This window comes from Copadichromis virginalis, linkage group LG19 (genome assembly GCF_057382275.1).
Source record: "Copadichromis virginalis isolate Kocher_CV1m ecotype Utaka linkage group LG19, C_Virginalis_male_GT1.1, whole genome shotgun sequence".
In the NCBI taxonomy this organism is placed as follows: Eukaryota; Metazoa; Chordata; class Actinopteri; order Cichliformes; family Cichlidae; genus Copadichromis; species Copadichromis virginalis.
The window spans coordinates 2,137,119-2,159,086 of record NC_140636.1 but is presented as its reverse complement, the minus strand read 5'-3'; the positions used below and the strand labels follow the sequence as shown (position 1 = coordinate 2,159,086).

The following is a 21,968-nucleotide window of genomic DNA, read 5'->3' as shown; positions in this document are numbered from 1 at the left end:
CTGTCTGTACGCGGGGATCAGGTGGATCATGACGTGGTCAGAAAGTCCGAGTGAAGCGCGCGGCACCGCACGATAGGCCCCGCTGATCGTGCTGTAACAGTGGTCTAATGGCCTCTCCTCTCCTGTGATGCTGTTGTGTTAATATGGAACAAAATCTCTAAGGAATGATTCCAGCAACAAGCTGAAATTCTGCAAAGACAAACTACAGCAGCTCTGAAGGCAAAATGCGGTGTAAGTGTACCTAATAAAGTGGTTGATGGATGCACACATTACTGCAGTGTATGCAACTGGCATACAGTATTACTCTCACTTAGTTAAGCTTCACTTATTATTGCTCTTTTGTACATATTTGAGTCTGAAGTAAAAGCTAATTCAGTGCTGGACAGTATTCAGGAAAGTGACAGATGAAATGTCATCAACAGAACCAAAGTTTCTTTAGCACTGAAGCACGTGTAGAAAAATTAGCTGTGTAAGAAAGGCTAGTGTTGTGGGGACATGTGTCACTGATCTGACAATTGCAGTAAGAGTAGAGCAGAATCCCCAAAAGTTGATTCTGTTCATCTGGACGTAGCGTTTTGAACAGATGAACACAATCAACTTTCGGGGATTTGCTTACATGGATGATTGAGCATGCATCAAGTAGAGCAGAATGACTTTTCTGATACGAGATTTGCACCCAAGATATAGAGAGAAACTGGTAATCTCAAAGTGAACCACCAACTTTCTGATTGGTAAACGACCCACTCTACCCCTTGTGCCAGCAGCCATACTAAACAGATTACGAATGCTGCGGAGAACAGAAAGGAGTCAGAGGGCACAGCAGCGGCAACAACACCTCGGCCTGATACATCCTAGATTCATGATATAAATTGGAGGTTTCATCAAATTCGATCCACATGGTGGAACCCACGATGTCGCTGCTCCTGTGGGGGAAGATGACGCAGCTACATAGAACAGGACAGCAGGTCAGAGTAACCTCCCACACCTCTACAATGGTGCTGGGAGGCTCTGGACAGCCCTGAAGCAAGTCTTCAGGTGTTGTAGCTCTCAGTTGAGTCCCTCACCCTCTCCCGCTTCTCGGTCGAGTTTCCTGGATCTGAAACTGGTGAGTAAGCACTGGTTTCCTGTACATCTCTCCACCCCTCTATATTCTTCCACTGGGTTTGTTGTTTGTAGACTAGCCTATACCTAAAGATACAGTGAAGATTAGACTATGAAATAAGACGTCAAGTTTTGTATTCAATTGAGTACACAGATAAACTATATGAAAACACCACTGTGTGTTGTAACCGAAACAGGAAGTGGTACTGCACCGCAGAGAGCCAACACCAGTTCCTCATCTCCAAAGCAACCTCCGTCTCACCTGGACTCCAGCCCTTTGGCCCCTCCTCCATCCGTGTCTGTGGGAGGTCCGATGACACCTCTGGATTTGATCCTTCGTTTTTATTCATCTCTGGCTCTCTTTCACTGTATGTCTCTGTCCTGTCCACACACCCCAAACCAGTCGAAGCAATGGCCTCCCCACCCAGAGCCTGGTTCTGCCATTCCTGCCATTCCTGTTAAATGGGAGCTTTTTCTTCCCACTGTTTCCAAAACGCATCCTCATAGGTGGTCATATGATTGTTAAGGTTTTCTCTGTATTATTGTAGGGTCTTTACCTTACAATATAAAGCGCCTTGAGGTACAAATGGGATTTGAGTAGTACCCAGTAGTTCAACCTTTAGTTGAATTGTTAGTCTGCATGCATATCGATCCCTCTTGATCAACTGGTTCATTTGCACTTGTGCTACAATCAGTGGATTTCAGTTTGTGTGCCGGAGAAAGAAAAGATATGGATATTACTTGTATTTTATTTTTAAATGACGAAAGGTAAAATGAGGTAGGTAATTGCGAGACAGTGTGTTTCAGCTATTTTATCAAGTAATTTTAAGAAAAGTCTTCTGTGTAATATGTGTAATATATTACTTGTTTTGACTAACGACCCCAAGAGTGTTCACAACAAAGATGGGAAATACCTCGCACATGCACAAACATTTGACATGCATACAATTTATTTGCAGAATATAATGTCTTTGATATGTTGCTGCTTAGAGTGAAACCAATAAGAAACCAGTAAAACCAGCAGGTTTAGGAACAGCTTCTTCCCCACAGCTGTCACCGTACTGAACTCTGCTGAACCTTTCCATCCACACTCACTTAACCCTTCTACACTCCTCCTCCCCCCATCCCTCCCAGTGACCATGATCAGGACTGTCATTCATTCTCAACATTCACCATATGCTCACATTGGTTACTGCTACAGTTTAGGACACTGACATAACATAGTCTCTGTTATAGTGCTCACACTGTTCACTATTATAGTCTGTCAGAGCTCTGTGCTTCCACTGCTGTAGAGCTCTGAACAGCAATATAGAACATCTGTATGCTATAGAGATCATCTGTATATACATACAACATTACATCTGTACATTTGTCTGCAGTTCATCTGTATATTTGGTCTCTACTTAACTTATCTGTATATAATCTGCTCCTATTGCACTTACTGCTTAGATGCAAACTGTATTTCTTACCCTGTATTTATACATGTGAAATAACAGTAAAGTTGAATCCTGATTGTTTTTGTGATTTGGCACTATATAAATAAAACAAAACTGATATGAATTCAAATAAACTAAATTTTGAATTGAATTAATTCATATATAGTGTAAAGGACCATGCACCCAGCGAGCAGAAAGGCCATGACACACACGCAAGAAAGCGAACAACACCAACAAAAACAGGGAAATGGGCAGCAGCAGCAGAAGCATTCAGGGAGATGAGTTTCAGGGTGCTGTCTCAGTGCAATTTCCAGCCTGAATCCTCCTGTGGTTCTTGTGCTGACAGAGTTAGAAGAGAGAAAAGACAGAAAGTGCTGCCCACACCTGTACAAGCTTGGTATAGGTAAGTGCATCAGGACGTGAGGCGTGGTTGATGATATTTGACAAGTGTCATCAGTTACTCTGAAACTGTGTAATCAATATATACTAATATTGTAATAGTATATTGTCAGATTAGTGTAGTACAGTTGTTTAAAACTGTAAGAGAAAACAGATGCTAGTAATCATCAGGACCACAAAAGCACTGTTAACAAAACTTCCTACATTTGCTCTTCTAATCTTTATTTATAGCTGCATGTCACAAAAATACAGTTTTCCCCCTGATTGTTGTGCAGTTATCATTTTTATCATACTAGGTCATACATACCAGTGTACAACAGATCAGACAGCTACATAATGTCTTACTTAGCTAGTATTTCGCTTGGTCAGCCCAGTAAAACTAAGTTTTGAAGCCCTTATTTCTGATTTAATATTGTTGGTATTCCTGGTTAATAATATGTTTCTAACCTGTCTTCTGTTTAAAACACTACTAATTTTCTGTGGATAATCCACTACTATGTTTTCATTCACAAATTCATATGATCTAAGTGTGCGGATAACATACAGTGTCATTCTTCAAAAACATCTAACCTTTTACACGTGCATGTCTAACTTATGCGCCGATATGGGCGCGGCTAGCGCATTTTGCCGACTTCCGGGAACTAATGCGAGGAATTAACCATGATGACGCGAGCCTCCCTGTGTAGCTGCGGAAAGGGGTTGGGGGGGTGGGGGGGGGGTTCATAAAGCCTGGTTGGTTGGCAGTTACAACATGGCAGGTTAGCGGACCAACAGCCTTTGAGGAAGACAGGAAAACCCTCCCACCAAGACTCTGGATGGTGCGTTTGGGTGAAGCAAAGCAATTCAGTAACAAAGTCTTTTAATGGTTTAGTAAGCGGTTTTCTCTTACTTGCTGTTGCATGTTCTGATCATGCTCTGGAGTTTAGTTTAGTTACAGTTTTTTATGAGTATTTGCTTTATTGCTTTAATCATAGTTCATTGCTATAATTCTGAAGTAAATATTCTTGGTAGAATTTCAGCCGCTCAGCCGCACAGGCTGCCATTTTTATACGTTTTCTATGTTTCTATGCACTGTGTTTATCTCCCAACACTTATGTTACTATGCAGCCACGGTGATTTATATACATCGAAAATATGGTGAGACACTGTCAAGGACATCTTAACAATGTGCTATTTTAAATTTATTTTCTTTTAACCCATTTTAAGTATGTTTTTCTTTGTTAAACTGTACATTTAATAAATGTAAAGGCTTGGATAAAAGTCATTTGTTTGAGAAAAAAAACACATTTTGTGTCTGTGTCACTGGGTTCTTTGTAATTAATACTTTTCTATACAGCAAATAATAACAAATGAGAAAAACGTAGGTAAAAATAATAATAAGTTGTTGCCCCCTTTGAACCAGTAACAGCAATAGAATCAGTGGACCAAAAACTAGACAGACAGATACTTTATTGAGCCCACTGCTGTTACAGCAGCGTGATAAAGAGTAAAAATAGTAAAGTCTACAATGAACAACAAATAAATAACACAGTTAAAATAAAAGTGCCACATGCTCCTGGTAAGAACCTTATACGATGAGATTTATAGGAATGATAAAAAACAAAGAAATGTAAAAATGAAGTTAGTTAAAAGCAGTAAAAGTAAGACTAGCATTGTGTAAATGATGCAAAGTGCACTAAATTACATGTACACTATAAATCTAAGAAATACAGCTGCATGAAGGTATAGTACAAGAATACTTTTGGGATCATCTGAATGCATAGTTATTATACAGCTTTATAGAGATATTGAATTTACAGATTCAATATCTATCCAATATCCTCACTTATGTGGAGGCAGCGGAGAGTGAGCGGCGGGCAAGGCAGAGTCCGGAGAGCTTCCCTCAGTCTTTGGTGGTGCCTCTGCTCCACCTTGCTGCTTTGCACCAATGCTGCAGGCTGACAGAGCTCTGTGAGGACGTCTTATAAAGGTTCTTATAAAGAACCAAGCAGAATCAGTCTGGGGGAGAAGGAGCTCTGCTGAATCACAACTGTGGAGTAGAGACGGTGTGATGGGTCAGGGAGAGCGGTTTGGAACTATTTGGAAATAATTCATTCAGTGTCCATCATTTGTTCTTTCTTCTGATTTTCCTGATTTCATAATAACACTTACATGCTTACGTACTACTTTAATAACATTTCAGATGCAGTATTTATATTTGTAACAGACTAATTTTAAATGGTGGTGTTAGTACTTTTATTTTGGTGAAGAATGCAGATTAAGCGAAACCGTAATATTTCCCAGCTCTTTGTGGGTCCGTGAAGTACACGAAAACTTGGTCAACAAGCCGCCAGTGAGCGGCTTTTCAGCCCGGACTTCTTCCTCAGATTGGACGGCGTATTATCGCTTCTTTGTTACACAACTCGGTAAAGACCACCAGAAGCGTGTTTTTAAGCTGTTCTCCACTAGGAGCGAGTGGATGTGGGCTTTGTGATTTTTATTTTACTCTCTAAGAGTTGAGTGTGTCGATTTACACGGTGAGGAGTACACTTCCATGTGGTCAGATTATCAGCGCGTCTAACAAAAGACCCGCTCACCTCCTCTTGTCTCCTACCACTCGGTTAATCCCCGCCGCGTTCACAGTCCGGGTTCCGGGTTTCGGGTTTACTTTACTTTGAAGTGTTTGGTCAGAGTTTACGTCTGATCTTCGGATATTGATATATCCAGTTTCCTTCTTATTTTCTAAGTGCGGCCGGTGGAAGCGGAGCTGAAAGATGCCGCTTCTCCACAGAAAACCTTTCATCCGACAGAAACCCCCGGCGGACCTACGACCAGACGAGGAGGTGTTTCTCTGTAAAATCACGCACGAAATCTTCAGGACCTACGAGTAAGTACCTTACAGCCACTTGTCTCACCTGGAGGGTCCTTTAAAGAGTCACTTGAACTGAAGTTTGAACGATGTCTCATTGACAGTTGGTGCTTAGCAAACTTCCAAACAAGATGAACAAAAAACAACTTTTGTCCTGAAAAAACAAAACAAAAAACTTTTATGGGCTCGGGCGGGGGGATGCATGCCCCCCTTCTCCCGCGCCATTAAAACGTAGGTTAAAGCAGGTAGTCGGGTTTGAAGGTGGGATTTGGCAGGTGTAATGTTATCCAAGTCAGTTAGCCAACTGAAGCTAAAGTGGGTTAGCTGGGTAAGCTAACACTGAAGCTGTCAGTGAGCCGGCGGTTAGCTCAGCTAGTTTTAGCAGTTAGCTTGATGTGGTGAGGCTCGGTATCCGTTCATAGTGTAGGTCTGTTGCACCCACCTGCTGAGGTCCAGCGCACTAAGAGTGCTTTTTAAGAGCACACATGAAGTTTGCAAACTCACTCGGTCATTTTCCCGAGCGGAAAAAATCAAAGAAGTTCTCTGTTTTTACTCCAAACTGAAGTTAAAGTTCCGCTAAACTCGACGTCAGTCTGAAGAAACTCGGGCCAAATGGACCGTGGACGTCTTCAGCTGACAGCTTCAGTATATAGTGGTACATGTTGGGTGAGTGTACTCAAACATTATGTGTAACTTTATACATCTGCTCCACTGTAACATAGTGGCAAACATGACGCGATACGTCACAACTTCTGTTTTTTCTGACAGCTTTAGCAATAAAAACGGTGTAAAACAAAAGGTGGCACACCTCAAATTTATATTCAAGTAAGACAAACTTTTCACTTTGTTTCTCTGTTTTTATATAGAGACATGCTTACTTGTTTTGGCAGAGAGTTGAAATATGTGCAGATTGTACTAATTCTTCATTTGATGAAGTTAACATGGTGTACTCACTGACTACATTTACATGCACACTTTCTGAGCATTATTCATATTGGCATACCGTACAGGTCTTAGAGGAGCCTTTGTTATGACATTGACGAAACTGAAAATTACTTGTGCATATAATTATTATGATAGATGGATCTGCTGGTTTGTTTTCTAAGATTAGCGCCTGCATATTTGTATCCCTGGTTCCTACGTGTTGAACAGTTCCTAATATTATAACTGCCTCTAGTTAAAAGTTAAAAAGCCAAGTATGGTTCAAAAAGAGGTTCACATTCTGTGGACGTCTTCGCACTGAAAACCAAAAGTGACTACAAGGCAGTTAACAGATGTTGCATAATTGATAAAGGCAAGCTTGGGCTTCCAAATGTGCGGGGGGGTGTTGTAGCCTAGAGAGACGATCGGGAAAATTAAGTTCAAGTAAAACAAGAACATACAAAGAATGTAAAATTACACTAAAGAAGGAGCAAATATATCTGTCCACGTATGCGACTGATGGCACACCCGTAACCTGTATCACTTGTGTTTATTACGCTCTCTGTACAAATGTTCACTCAGTTTTAGATCAGGTTTAGTTTGTTGGGAACTGTTCTCCCTTTCTGGGAGCTAATCAGATCATTTGATTAGTTTTAATCAAGTAGATCAAGTAGCGATGCGCTGCCCGGTGTAGGAGGAACTAAGTAGATTATTAAAATGTGCTAGATTTACAAACTAGAAAGAAACAGAGTTTACTAAAGAAACTTACTTGGCCAGTCTCTCCTGCTACATTTTGCAATTCTGGATTTTAATATATATATTTCATTTGTCTGAGACAACATTGCTTTGGCTTTAGTAAGGGATACCACCCTCAGTCTTACTTTGGATGTTTGCCTGCTTCATAACAGTTAGTCCGTACTGTACAAGCCTGTTCTACAAAGCAGAAGGTTGAATTATCCAGATAACTTTACTGTTAACCCTGGAGCTTTCTGGGCTTCGAAGATGCTTCAGTACTTCCTGAGGTGTAGCACTTTGGAAACATATGGTTCCCTAATGTTTGGGGCAAAGACACTTTTTATGTATTTCTTTCTTTCTGTACACCACCACAGCCTTTTGTAAATCAATCGATATCATGTTGAAGTGCACACTTGCAGTTGTGGAGTCTTTAACTTAAAATCTAAAGTGTCTTGAGGCGACTGTTGTGTTTTGGCTCTACATAAGTAAATTCATGTAATATTCAGTGTCTGCCTGAAGTCTACAACCAGTTTCCTCCTTTGCATCGGTGTGCTAGACCTTTACTGCATTCAGTTTTGTATTTAATAATGGAGAAGTATGTTAGGCTGTTAAGTCTGTTAGGCTGAGATCAGATGACTGACTTGGCCATAACATAGAACTTCTAAACATGCTGGTTTTCTATAGAAAGCTTTTTTTGGGGGGGGGGTTTGCATACAAATTATTTCAGAAAACCACCAGGGTCAATCTTATTAGTACTCTGAAAAATGTAGAAATGTTTAGCAATTAATGTAATGCTCAGTGCTTTCAAAGTCAAATTAAAATGGGGATCTTCAGATTCCAACATAATATAAAGATTTCAGGTTGAGGTTCCAGAAAGATCGTGTTACTGGAAGTGCTTCCTTTCGGCAGATGATGTGAAACTAGAGCTTTTTGGAGAAGGCCTGTTTATGTTTGTTGACTGAAGAGAGATGCATACAACCCACAGAACCCAGCCTCCACAGTGAAACACGGTGGTGGGAGTATCATACTGTGGAGAGATCAGAGCTGGAAATCTTCTTAAGGTGGGAGGGATCAAGAAGAGAGAATGATGGGAGAAGACTTTGAAAGACAGCCAAAGCGGGTCTGTGTCGACGCTTCGTCTTCCAAAATGATGACGATACAACAATCCCCTTCCCTCCTGGTGAAGAACTGCCTGCAGAAGGACAAAGTGAACATTACTCACTTGCTTCAACAAAGTGCTGAACTGAATGTTTGGCAGAGCTGTGTTAAAATCTGTTTAATAATCTGTTAACAGCTCATTAACACTTTGAGTCTAGTAATGCTGTCCTCATGTATATCTGGTGTCATTATCATTTGCACTGCAGATGCAGTCCGGTCTGTTTTGCAGCATTTAGATGACTCTGAGCAGAGAGCATTACGCTTTAGAGTTCATCTGCTCCCCATCAGCAAACACTAATGGCCCAGTTCCACTGGCAGCAGTACACAGCCATCCTATAATGATGCCTCCACCATGTTAGACGAGCTGGTGTGCGTTGGATCCTGAGCTGTTAGACTCAGTCTCCATTCTTTGTCTCTCTGTGGTTTCACAGAACTCTGCATGCTTTCACACTTGGTGTGACTTTGACCTTCATATGGATCCACTCTTCACCAACATGAAATCAGCTTGAACTGTTTTTGGTTTTTACCCGAAATTTTAAACTATCTCAAACTGTGGAGGCTACACTGCTATAAAACAGGCAGACAAACGGATTCTATTAAATACTTCCTCCCTTCATACTCTCACATCACTCTCACTCTTCTGCAGCAGCTGTGTTGTTTCAGTCCATATTATGTGGTTCATCCCTTGTTTTTCTCATAATATAGTTTTATCATTCTCTGTAAAGTCAGTCCTTCTCCTGCCAGTGTACTTATCCATAAAAGTGACTGGTTAGATGTTTCCTTCCACCCCTTTCACATGAACGAGCAGAGAAACCCTGGGATAGCTTAGTCAGTTGATCACCGCCTTCATGTAGCTGCGTATTCTGATGGCACGTGTTAGTGAAGTGAATCCAAAGAACTGGACCTGTGCATGTTGAACTCGCTTTGTAGTACAGGGCTCAGGTTGTTTCAGTGGTCCTGGATGTTGGTCCTGATTGCTCTGCACTGGACTGTCTTGGTCTGCAGCTGATGGTGTTACTCCTTGTTTTGAACTGTAGATTTGGTGTGACTTGAAATGCCACTCTAACCAAGACCTGAATCAGGTGAAGAACTGATCCACTCCTTTGCAGTGAACCTACCAAGCCTACAGAACAAAACGAGGACAGCCATCACCTGCTGGAGTCCATTGGTGGAGTTGGTACTGGGATCAGTAACTGACTGAACAGCAGTTGACAGCCAAATAAATAAAATAACTGTGTGGGGAAAAACTTTAAAATAATTTCGACCAGCATATGATGGGGGTCATATTTGTCAATCCTGCCTTATAGAGAACTGTCTGCAGGGTTCTGGTCTTTGGATAAGTTCTGAATGTCATACAGGACAGTGAACGAGATGAGAGGTACTTGATGTGTGTTTGTAAACATTCTTGGAGCTTCTAGAAACTGGACTTGAATATAAAGAGGCTGTGTGCGCCTTAATATCTGATTGTGACCCTCCTCTTCCTCAGTGAGTTCTTTGAGAGGACCATTCTGTGTAACAGCTTGGTGTGGAGCTGTGCTCTGACGGGGCGAGCGGGACTCACTTATCTTGAGGCAGTGGAGAGTGAGCGGCGGGCAAGGCAGAGTCTGGAGAGCTTCCCTCAGTCTTTGGTGGTGCCTCTGCTCCACCTTGCTGCTTTGAGCCAGTGCTGCAGGCTGACAGAGCTCTGTGAGGATGTCTACACTTTTGTCAAAGACCGGTTCTTTCCTGGGGAGGTGGTGGACGTCAGTGGATGTAACGGAGCCAGGTACACATTTGAAATATATCCATGTTTGTGTACTTACAGATTGTTAGCCTCCATCTTTCTGTGTTAAAGAGCAAAGGTGAAACCAGGTGGAGTGAGGTCATTTTCTGCTTTTGCTTTTCAGATATGTGTGTGAGATCCTGCAGGTACACCTGCCTGATTCCAGTGTTAGTCGAGCACCAGATGTTAACGGCCACGGCAAGATGGCTGACGATGACACGATTGTCATCAGTGATAGTGATGACGAGCACAGCGCCTTCCAGAGTTCCACAGTACAAGTCAATGGGTCAGTAGGTGAAAGGTCATGCCAATGTTACGATCTCAAGTTATTGAAGTGTGATCTAAAGTGTGTGTGTGTGTTAGCAGGAAGAAGTCTTTGAGTCCATCAGTGTTCAAATACACAGTGAGGATGATGAAGAACAAACACAGCGAGCCATTCACTGTCAAAGCCAATCAGATCAGGTGAGAAGCTCCCAGGTACAACCATGGAAAGTATTCTCATAATGCAATAAAATAACAATCTGCTGCGTTCAACGGGGTAAACGTCGTGGTGCATAATACTCAGAGCAGGGAGAACTTACAAGCTCTGTGTCAGACTCTTAATCCTAAATCGATGTGATATTATTGGCACTTAAAGATGTGGTGTGAGAGGACTTCCTTGTCTGTTCACTGTTCAGTGCTGGAATTATCAAGTGTTTTGTTCCATATCTTGACTATACATGTTGTAAAGGTGAAGCATGACACATTAATAAAACTGATGTGGGCTGAGTTGGAGTGGGAATGACTGCGCTCAGGCACTGATGGGAAAGTGGTTTCTCATTGTTAAACTAATTGATTTATTTTGTATTAAGTCGCAAGAAAAGCGCTCTGTCCAGAGAGAGACTGAAGCTGCTCTTCAAGCAGCACTGCGAGCCTCAGAGTGGGATCGTCACACTAAAGGTGAGAATATTACTGCTAAAGTCAGCATCTGGTGCAGCTGCAGCTGCAGCACCCTAATCACAACCTTGCTGTCGTCTCTCGCTGTGTTTCAGCCCTCCTCCATGGCAAAGTACCAGCTGTCTAAACAGACCTTCTCTCAGTTCTTTCCTGACGAGCCCCCACTATTCTCCTTCAGCCCCTCTTCTAAATGTGGAAGGCGTGACTCACCCGGACAGGTACGTATGAGTTATCATGCACTGGCATACAGTAGGGTTAATGGGGGGTGACAAAGGATTAACGGGGTCCTACCCTGAAGCCGGGCTTCAGAGTCTGATGGCTGGCTCTTAGCCCCTGGGGCCCAGCCAAAGAAGCTACCTGGGTCCCCTCTCCGGTGGGCCCACCGTCCACAGGAGGACCACATATCCTCGGTTGAAGGTCGATGAAAGAGTTTGTTTGTATCCCAGATCTGAGGTTATATGTCCCAGTTACTCTGGCTCTTTAAGAAAATCTGTGGCAGAAAGGTGAGTCCACGTGTTGGTCAGCCCTCAGATTCAGGAGGAATGGTCCCATACAAATGCAGGGAGAACTTGGTCTGAATGTCTGCTGTATGCTGGACTTGTTCCCAGTGGACTTCCAGCTGCTTGTCACAGGTTCTGTTTAGGGCTGTTCGATATAACGATATGTATCGCATGACGATATAAAAACGTCTGTCGTTTGTTTCGTGGTGTCGCAAAATAAACTGTTTACAGCAATATTTTTTCATGTTCTGATGTCACTGTAGTGACTTTATTAATTTCTTAAAGTTCTCTCTTTCTCTTATATTTAATATAACCACACTACGGACAGACAAGCGCCTGTTTGTACGTGTTGTCGTTAGCAATAGTGACGGTAAAACCATCGCGTGGCTCCGCCGTCCACGTGTTTGTTTTCCACGTAAACCTTTCACCATAAAGCTCAAGACGCTGTTGAGACTTTTGCATGTAATTCAGTTTATTTTGAAGAGTGTGCAGAGAGTTTACGGAGGAGAAGCAAAAAAGAGCCGTCAGGTGCTAAAAAATAAACCTTAGACTCAAACTTTGAAAGAAAACGGCGGCCGTTACAACTTGCGTCTAAAAATGTATCGTTTCATGCATCGGTCAAAACACTCGGCTCCAGCTGCACGACGCCCAGCTGGAAACAACTTCACGCAAGTCGAGCTGCCAGAGATTCACAGAATTTACAGAAAATGTTAAATTTTTGTGATTTATATCGTTGCCAGGACGATAAATGTCTTGTATCGGGATATGAGATTTTGGTCATATCGCACAGCCCTAGTTCTGTTCATAGTTTCCATCAGCAGGTGTGTAACCAGCTGTTGGTGGATCTCCACTTCAGTAGTTTCAGGATTTCAGCTTTGTTTTCGTGCATAGAATAGAATTCAACTTTATTGTCATTGCACATGTCACAAGAACAAGGCAACAAAATGCAGTTTGCATCCATCCAGAAGTGCTTTAGCAGTAATATGGATATATTGCAGAGTATGGATCTATTATAGGAATGTTACAATGTACACGGTATGAAGGCATGTTATGAATATACTATAACTACACTCAACAAAAATATAAACGCAACACCTTTGTTTTTGCTCCCATTCCCCATGGGATGGACGTAGAGACCTAAAATTCATTCCAGATACACAATATAACCATCCCTCCCAAACAGTGGTCACAAATCAGTCCAAATGTGTGGTAGTGGGCACATCTGCTATATTGAGATAATCCATCCCACCTCACAGGTGTGCCACATCAGGATGCTGATCTGACATCATGAGTAGTGCACAGGTGTACCTCAGACTGCCCACAACAAAAGGCCACCCTGGAATGTGCAGTTTTTTGCACTATTGGGGGTCTGGGGACCCAGAACCGGTCAGTATCTGGTGTGACCACCATTTGCCTCATGCAGTGCAACACATCGTCGCATGGAGTCTATCAGATTGTCAATTGTGGCCTGTGGAATGTTGGTCCACTCCACTTCAATGGCTGTGCGAGGTTGTTGGATATTCGTGGGAACTGGTACACGCTGTCGTATACGCCGGTCAAGCACATCCCGAACATGCTCAATGGGTGACATGTCCGGTGAGTATGCTGGCCATGCAAGAACTGGGACATTCTCAGCTGCCATCTGCCCTGAACAATGTGAACCATGATTCATCCGTGAAGCGCACACCTCTCCAACGTGCCAGACGCCATCGAATGTGAGCATTTGCCCACACAAGTCTGTTACGGCGACGAGCTGGAGTCAGGTCAAGACCCCGATGAGGACGACGGGCATGCAGTTGAGCGTCCCTGAGACGGTTTCTGACAGTTTGTGCAGAAATTGTTTGGTTGTGCAAACCAATTGTTCCAGCAGCTGTCTGGGTGGCTGGTCTCAGACGATCTTGGAGGTGAACCTGCTGGATGTGGAGGTCCTGGGCTGGTGTGGTTACACGAGGTCTGCGGTTGTGAGGCCGGTTGGATGTGCTGCCATATTCTCTGAAACGCCTGTGGAGACGGCTTATGGTTGAGAAATGAACATTCGATGCACGGGCGACAGATCTGGTTGACATTCCTGCTGTCAGCATGCCAATTGCACGCTCCCTCATTGCTTGTGGCATCTGTGGCATTTTGCTGTGAGACAAAACTGCACATTCCAGGGTGGCCTTTTGTTGTGGGCAGTCTGAGGTACACCTGTGCACTACTCATGATGTCAGATCAGCATCCTGATGTGGCACACCTGTGAGGTGGGATGGATTATCTCAATATAGCAGATGTGCCCACTACCACACATTTGGACTGATTTGTGACCACTGTTTGGGAGGGATGGTTATATTGTGTATCTGGAATGAATTTTAGGTCTCTACGTCCATCCCATGGGGAATGGGAGCAGTAACAAAGGTGTTGCGTTTATATTTTTGTTGAGTGTATGTACAGGCTATAGCTGTAGTGAGTGCACAGGCTATGGACAGGTTATGCGTATGAAAACTATACAGATTTTAGATATACAATTGTGAGTTTTATTAAACAGTTGTAGAACTATAATTATCACATTGTACAGAATGACTGTCTGTACAGCATTACAGTAGTGCAGTTTAGATCAGTGAGAGTGGCTAATTTCCACAGTGGCTATATAAAGTGCTGGTGGTTGTGAGTGGTGGTTCAGCCCATGTTATTATTGTGTGTATGAGTTGTGTCCATTTGTTTGTTGTGTCCATTCTCTGTGTGTGTGTGTGTGTGTGTGTGTGTGTGTGTGTGTGTGTGTGTGTGTGTGTGTGTGTGTGTGTGTGTGTGTGTGTGTGTGTGTGTTCAGTCCATGTGTTAACGTGGGTCAGATGTCAGGAGGCAGAGTTCAGGAGTCTGACAGCTGTGGGGAAGAAGCTGTTCCGGTACCTGGTGGTCTTAGTCCGGAGGCTCCTGTGGCGCCTCCCAGAGGGCAGGAGGGTCCATGTGATGGGTGACTGGGGTCTTTGATGATTTTCCCAGCCCTTTTCAGACACCGCCTCCTTTAGATGTCATTTATGGCAGGAAGTGGTGCTCTGGCGATGCGCTGGGTGGTTTTCACTGCAACGCCTTCTGGTCCGAGGTAGAGCAGCTCCCGTAGCAGACTGTTATACAGTTGGTCAGGATGCTCTGGGTGGTGCGGCGGTAGACGTTCACCGGTTCGAAGTTCACTACGTTGGCCTCATCAAGTTATGACCTCCAGCTTACACTGGAGCAGTTTGCGGCCGAGTGTGAAGCAATGGGAATGACAGTCGGCACATCCAAGTCCAAGACTGGTTGATTTCTGAATTTACAGTCATTTTTTCATTCTGACATTAATACAGTTGATCTTAAATCACAAGAAAATGCGAAAATCATCATGAAATGCTACGAGAAAGTCTCAGTTTTAAAAACATATCCGCAGATTTTAAAAACAGCAAAGTTATATGCAACCATTTACCTAAAAATGCAGCCAGTGTCTTTTTTTGTACAACAATTTCAAACTACTAAAAATAAAATGACAGAACAGTTCGCTGCCACAGAATTTATTTGTGCCACTCCACAAAATAGTTTCTGTCCAACACAAGACAGAGGAGCCAATCACAGGCCTGCCAGCAGGTGTATCACTCCCCTGCGTTTACACTGCAAACGGCCTCTGGTGGCTTTTTGGCAGCGACTGTGACATTTGGTTTGTCTTCATTGTTCTGACACAAAACAAACGACTACACTCCAAACACACTGTGTGGCACCAATCTCTCGTCTCAAATCCCGCTAAAACTCACTCGCTCCTGAAACTTTCTCCTCTTCCTAAACAACCAAATATGACGTGGTCATGTCATTGTTCTTGTGTTTGACGTGGTGCATTTTCCCACCAATAGTAAACGGGTTCAGTGCGAGCAGAGTGCGCCTGTGAGCCTGTCCTTCCTGCTCTAAACATGATGATAGTATTCAGGAAAAAGCTTCGCATATATTCCACGTATAACTCTGGTTTGACTGGCCCATTAACACAATTTTAAAAACTTGTGTTGAAGGTGCGGACTTCAAACTATATACAAGTCGAAATGGAGACTTGGTGTGACTGCTCCTCAGTGATATATCATCTTAAATTGGTCGAGTGATTTGGATGCGACCCCAGAGGATGAAGCAGCTCTGTGCTGTTGACCAGTGAGGGGACAGTTTGACATTGATCGACAAATTGGGGCAGATGTTGTACCGGCCGTGTAAAAGTCACCCAAACTATACTTGATGTTTTGAAATAGCCTGTTTGTGCTTCACCAAATACACTTTTAATATTTTTTAGCAGAGAATGTAGTGACATAATCTTTAAATATCTGGTCAGTTTGTCAAGACGGAGCCTGTTTCCATAAGTGTAAATAAAAAGTCTGGCAACATCAGGCCCACACGGGTGTTAAAGCAAAACGCTGACATCACAACAGCAGCAGTGACGATGACGCCAGCACAGTTTAACATGGAGCCGTTAACGAGAAACAGGAAACGGGGGTGAGTCCAGGCTTGTGGTTGCCAAAAGCCTTCCAGGTGTAGAGTTGAGTTTGCTCCTGCAGGGCGTTGGGAAGAGTGAGGGTTGATGTCTGCATTTAGTCGCACCAACGAGAGGCAGAGGGGCCTGCTGCTATCTAGTGGCAGCTTTTTGACAGTCATTAGAAGTAGCTGCTGTGTGGATTATCACACTGATGCTGTACATCAATGAAATCTGATTAGATTAGTCCACAGTGTTTTTAAGCGTCTAATCAGCCGGGCAGGCACGCCCTGCATGCTCTCTTTGAAACGTCACAGTTTCACAACAACTTCTACTTAAACGTTGTGTTTATAAATGTGAGCTGGTGACATTAGCCTGACACGCTGCTATCTTGTTATGTTTTCCATTAAAAACTGCAAACTCTTCAAAAGTCTTGATATTAATTGTTGCTGCAGGCTGATCTTTGAGGAAACCACTCACACATGTTAGCTTCCATGTTTGTGTTAAAGTTTCTGTATCCACAAGATGAACAGTTTTATTTGGTCCAGGTTACATAAATGTCATCCTTAGACAAAGAGTACATGTGTGCACCCTTCAAACTGTAGTATAACAGGAATGAGTGTCAGTGGTGTCTGCGGTTTACTCTCATTAGGTAAACCTGAAATGTTACGTTTGTGTAGAAATAAAGCATGTAAACGTTGTTTTCAGGCGAGTTCGTCTCTACTGAAAGCTGCAGAGGAGAAACTGAAGTTGCTACAGCAGAGGGAGGAGATGGTGGCTGCAGCTCAAGACAAGGCGCGACTGAAGAAAGAAAAGGAGGAGGTGCAAGAAGCCAAGCGGAGGGAGAGGGAGGACAAGGAAAGGCTAAGGGAGGAACAGAGACGCAGGTTTGAAGAGGAGAAGCAGAGGAGGAGGGAGGAGAAGGAGCGCAGGAAGCTGGAGAAAGACCGGGTAAGTATCTTTAATCATCAGATGTAGCTGCACGTCTGATGATTAAAGCTGCACATCAGAAAAAATTACAGGAATGATGTTGAGACATGTTTTCTGATTCACAGGAACGAGAGAAGTTAAAGGAGGAGAAGAAGAAATACGCAGAGCAGCTGAAGCTTTGGAGCAAACCCAGAGAGGACATGGAGTGTGAAGACCTGAAGGTCAGTGAATGCACCGCCTCTGCCATGAGCACATTTGGACAAGCGTGTTGACTGAAACTTTAGTGTTGGTCCAGGGGAACGAGCCAGTGGACGTCATTTACACAGTATACAACACAGTTGTCACATTTAAAAGAAGAAACATTAGCAAATGCAATGCTGTGTCTGAATACTCGGGATGAGGAAACTTTCACTTCCTCATTGTTTTGTGTTACACTGTTCCTCACTGACGGCATATGCCTGCATTTATCCATGCACTGTCATCTTTACATGAGAGAGTGACTCAGTAGTGCCTGTTGTTGTCTGAGGAGCCATGAGACAAGCTTTTAGAAGGAGCTTGGTCTAATGTAAATCAGAGGACGGTGTCTGTTGTAGTCTGTGCCCTCCTGTCTGTGGTGACGTGGCACTGAAGTCAGTATAGGTCACTGCTACAGAAGCATTAATCAAGTTTCAGTTGTTTCATTTTGTAAACACTGAGTCAGTTCAGTTTTATTTCTGCAGCGCCAAATCATAACAACAGTCACCTCAAGGTGCTTTATATTGTAAGGCAGACCCTACAATAATACATACAGAACCCAACAATCACAAGACTCCTTATGAACAAGCACCTGGTGACAGTGGGAAGGAAAAACTCCCTTTTAACAGGAAGAAACCAGAACCAGGCTCATTGAGGGGCGGGGCCATAATGCTTTATCTATAAAGCCCACATGGTTTTTTGGACACCACCTAGACAGACAGCAATTTAAGGAGAACATGTGACTAAACATGTGACTCCTGGTCTAATTGGGGAGGGGACCAGAGAAGACCAGAGTCCCACATTGTTTTGGCAAAGTTACACACTGATTGATTTTAACGACCTCTGATTGACATAGCCGTGTCACGGGTGTCATTACTGCTGACGTGATTTATAATTTTACTGAATGTGTTCCTCTTTTGCTTCTCCCACCAGGAGCTGCCAAGGCCAATTCCAGTGAAAACCCGGCTTCCAGCAGAGCTCTTTGGAGATGCTCTGATGGTTCTGGAGTTCCTGCAGGCCTTTGGTGAGGCCTTTGACCTGAAGGATGAGTTCCCTGATGGGGTCTCTCTGGGTGAGAATACTTCTACATGCTCTTTGCAGTTGATGGCAGAATTATTCTTCCAGTGAAAGGTTCACAAATGCTTCAGCAGAGCCATGAATTTTCTACATAGCATTTCTAAACATGCTAGATTTCTTTATAAAGAATAAATTATTTCTATATGCACACCATTTAAAAATACAAGATTCCTGAAAAACTGTCCTTTTTATTGTGTTTTAACCAGAGATGGGCAGTAACGCTACTGTAATCAGATTACTTTTTCAGGTAACGAGTAAAGTAAGGGATTACTATTGCAAAAACGGTAATTAGATTACCGTTACTTTCCCGTAGGAACTCTGCGTTACTGCGTTACTAAAACCGTGATTTTTTGCGAGAATGTCTCACGACAGTGACGTAAGCGAGTGCGACGTTGGTGACAGCAGCTGTGTGCAGATCAACAATGGATCATATATCGAGTGCAGAGAGAGTATGAGCGTGCAGCGTTTAAAGCGTGGAAGTACTGACCTTACTTTGAGTTTGATTCCATAAAAAGTGACAAAAACATTAGTGTCCGCTGTGCGTGGGAAGAAAACTTTTTACAGCGAAAAAACCCCTAAACTTCCAACAAGCACCGAGTAGCTACGACGTGATGGGAAACTCACAGAGAAACTCGCGGATTCTTCCACTGACCGCTGCGGCACACCTGCACCAGGGTAACCCTCCGCCTACCCCACTCCTGCTTTACAGGTGAAAATAGATCCAACAGGACCGCTGAGTCTGTGACTTTATTTATTTTCTGCTGTGTTTTACTTGCATCTATTTGAAAGACTGAGTGTAAACACAAAAAATATTATTTTATGTGCTGGAATGTGCAGAAAATAAGTTTAAATGTTAAACTAATTTCTTCCAGTCAGAGAATGTTGCAGATAATTAAATTTTTGCTTGATGCATAAAGTTAAAAGATTAAAACTAATAAAACAAGTTTTAAAAAGAGACTTTTCCATTTGATTACATTTTGTATGATGGATTATGTAGAAAAAGTAGAATTGGGCTGAGAGATCTATCGCTTTATCACCTATTCAGGTTGTAAATCGTGTTATTAAAAAGTAACTAAGTAATTAATTACTTTTGAAAATGAGTAATCAGTTAAGTAACGGGATTATTTTTTTGGGGAAGTAATCAGTAATTAATTACTGATTACTTTTTTCAAGTAACTTGACCAACACTGGTTTTAACTTGGTAATGCTCAAAGCTTAAACTTAGGGGTTATCCCCCAATTTACCCAAAGTACAGAAACTCTGACAGGGGTTTGACCTGTTATTTGGAAAGCAGCATATCAAAAACATCCTAATCAGGCTGGATTTAAGAGTCGCTCACAAAGCAGGAAATTGATATACATCTAGTCAAGGTGGGGGGAATCATGACGACAGGAGAAAACCTTCAGCTTTCAGCGGCAAAACTGGGTCTGGGTCATTGCTTTGTCTTCAGAGGTGACAGTACATACATCGCTTCTGGTAAAGAAATGCCTCCTTTGAAATCCTGTGAGCTGAACATGCTGCATCTGTTATCCAGCAACAAGGATGCTCGTCGCCATCAGTGGGCTAATCGTTTTGATTCTGGTAGTTTTCAGTTTCAGTGAAATGTTATTGTTTCTATGTTCAAAGTACAATAACCAACCCAACTAAAACGAATGTTTCTAAAATCTGTGTTACTGTTCTGTTTAACAACATTTCCAGTGTGTCCTCGTCTGTACTCTGCTCCCAGACTGGTTACGTGTGATGCTGGGCTGTTTTGTGGCTAAAGTGATATGTAGATAAAGGAGGTTCTAATTATAGACACTTCACCCGTTGCCTGCTGGTGGTGGTCAGAGGGCCCGGTGGCGCCAGTGTCCGGCAGCCTCGCCTCTGTCAGTGCGCCCCAGGGTGGCTGTGGTTACAATGTAGCTGCCATCACCAGTGTGTGGATGACTGGATGTGTAAAGTGCTTTGGGGTCCTTAGGGACTAGTAAAGTGCTATACAAATACAGGCCATTTATAATCTGCTGCCTTTTCTTTCATTTTCTTTTCTTCTATGTAAAGTCCATCAGACTTTTTGCAGAACAGACAAATTCTTTTCTTTAACTTATTTAGAACTTCTACAGTTTTGTTACTCAGTCATTGGTAGAAGGGACTTTGATTTCAAATACCTATATCAAAGTGAAACACTGAGTTAGTTCTAACGTACAGAGATGCAGGACCTTTATTGTTCAGTTTTCCAGTTTTCTGACTGCGATGTTTGACTGCTGTCTCCTTACAGAGGTTCTGGAGGAGGCTCTGGTGGGTTCTGATCCTGAGGGTCCTCTGTGTGAGCTGCTGTTTTTCTTCCTGACAGCCATCTTTCAGGCTCTAGATGAGGAGCAGGAAGAGGTAGCTGCAGACCAGGTTGAAGGTCAGACACACTTGCTGTCTTTGTTAGCAGTACACTACAGGAAACTGACAAACACAAGAAAAACCTTACACCCACAAGCTGTCCCAGTATCTGAATCTGATCATTTTCTCTATGAGCTGTGTTCAAGTCCCAGTGTAACATGGGGACACCGGGCCTTCCACTGTGTACCTGTGTTTGTTTGTTTACTGTAAATAAAGTGGACACTTGTACACACAGACAGGTGTTTGAAAGAGAAAATGATCAGATTCATGAAGCTGAACTTAAATGTGTGTAAATGATCGATATTTCTTCAGGTTTGGGCATATGTATGGAAATAGTTTTACATTTGAAAATGTGTTACACATGCCGATCGTATCGTAAACATTTGCATCACAGCAAAATTCTCTCCACACTTAAAAGAGGGGAAGAATGTGAGCCCCCGAAAACTTCCCAACTGTTAAGCTGTGTTGAGTTTTATTGTCTGTAATTGGTCGATTCAGTCAGGATGTGAAACAGAAAAGGGGAAATTTAAAATTTTCCTCCCTTTTATTAAATTTTGCACTTGAGGAACATGCACACTTTTCACGTTTTTGAATGGTGAGACTTTTCAGCGGTCCTGTTCAGTTCTATGCATGTGTGCACAGTCTGTGTCATGTGTCTTTTGTTCTTACTATGCATGTGCCTTCAGACCTGACAGACGCTCTGGATGACGATTCTGACCCCACGTGTTCGGCTCTGAGTGCTATCGCCTCATTGGCTGCAGCTTGGCCTCAGCTGCATCAGGGCTGCAGTCTGAAGCAGCTCGACCTAGACAGCTGCACGCTGTCTGAAATCCTGCGCCTGCACATTTTGGCATCTGGTGCTGACTGTAACCACGGGAATGCAAAGTTCCGCTACCAGAAGCAAGGCGGGTTCACCGTAATGGACGACCCTTGTGTGGAGCTGCGACTGGCAGATCCAGCGCTGCTGAAGAAGCTGTCATCCACGGCAGTGTATGACCTCACCCCAGGTCAGATACCATCTGCTTTGTGTTCAAGAGTCAGCGAATATGTAACAGATCAGATAATGATACAGTGATAGTGCTGTGTGCACGTTTCATCAGTCAGCATT

At 43.0% G+C, this 21,968-nt stretch overlaps 1 protein-coding gene and 1 long non-coding RNA gene across 5 annotated transcripts in view; one reads left to right on the top strand and one right to left on the bottom strand.

The window, feature by feature from the left end:
* Positions 1-4,368: 4,368 nt before the first annotated feature.
* On the bottom strand, positions 4,369-6,446 carry LOC146685342 (uncharacterized). The gene is made up of 2 exons (XR_014916643.1): positions 5,831-6,446; positions 4,369-4,965 (listed from the first exon to the last, which is right to left on the bottom strand). It is a non-coding gene; the product is annotated as an uncharacterized LOC146685342 (long non-coding RNA).
* baz1a (bromodomain adjacent to zinc finger domain, 1A) overlaps positions 5,237-21,968 on the top strand; it is a 38,326-nt gene continuing 21,594 nt past the window's right edge. The window contains exons 1-12 of one of the 4 annotated variants that reach the window (XM_085440650.1): positions 5,237-5,341; positions 5,663-5,802; positions 10,085-10,363; positions 10,485-10,646; positions 10,724-10,822; positions 11,212-11,299; positions 11,392-11,514; positions 16,958-17,200; positions 17,305-17,400; positions 18,347-18,485; positions 20,748-20,879; positions 21,547-21,867. In XM_085440650.1, the coding sequence (XP_085296776.1) occupies positions 5,690-5,802; positions 10,085-10,363; positions 10,485-10,646; positions 10,724-10,822; positions 11,212-11,299; positions 11,392-11,514; positions 16,958-17,200; positions 17,305-17,400; positions 18,347-18,485; positions 20,748-20,879; positions 21,547-21,867 (1,795 nt within the window). In that variant the 5' untranslated portion in view covers positions 5,237-5,341; positions 5,663-5,689. Of the gene's footprint in view, positions 5,453-5,571; positions 5,803-10,084; positions 10,364-10,484; positions 10,647-10,723; positions 10,823-11,211; positions 11,300-11,391; positions 11,515-16,957; positions 17,201-17,304; positions 17,401-18,346; positions 18,486-20,747; positions 20,880-21,546; positions 21,868-21,968 lie in introns of those variants that run through there. The other 3 variants (XM_085440649.1, XM_085440651.1, XM_085440648.1) reach the window with 3 other exon arrangements.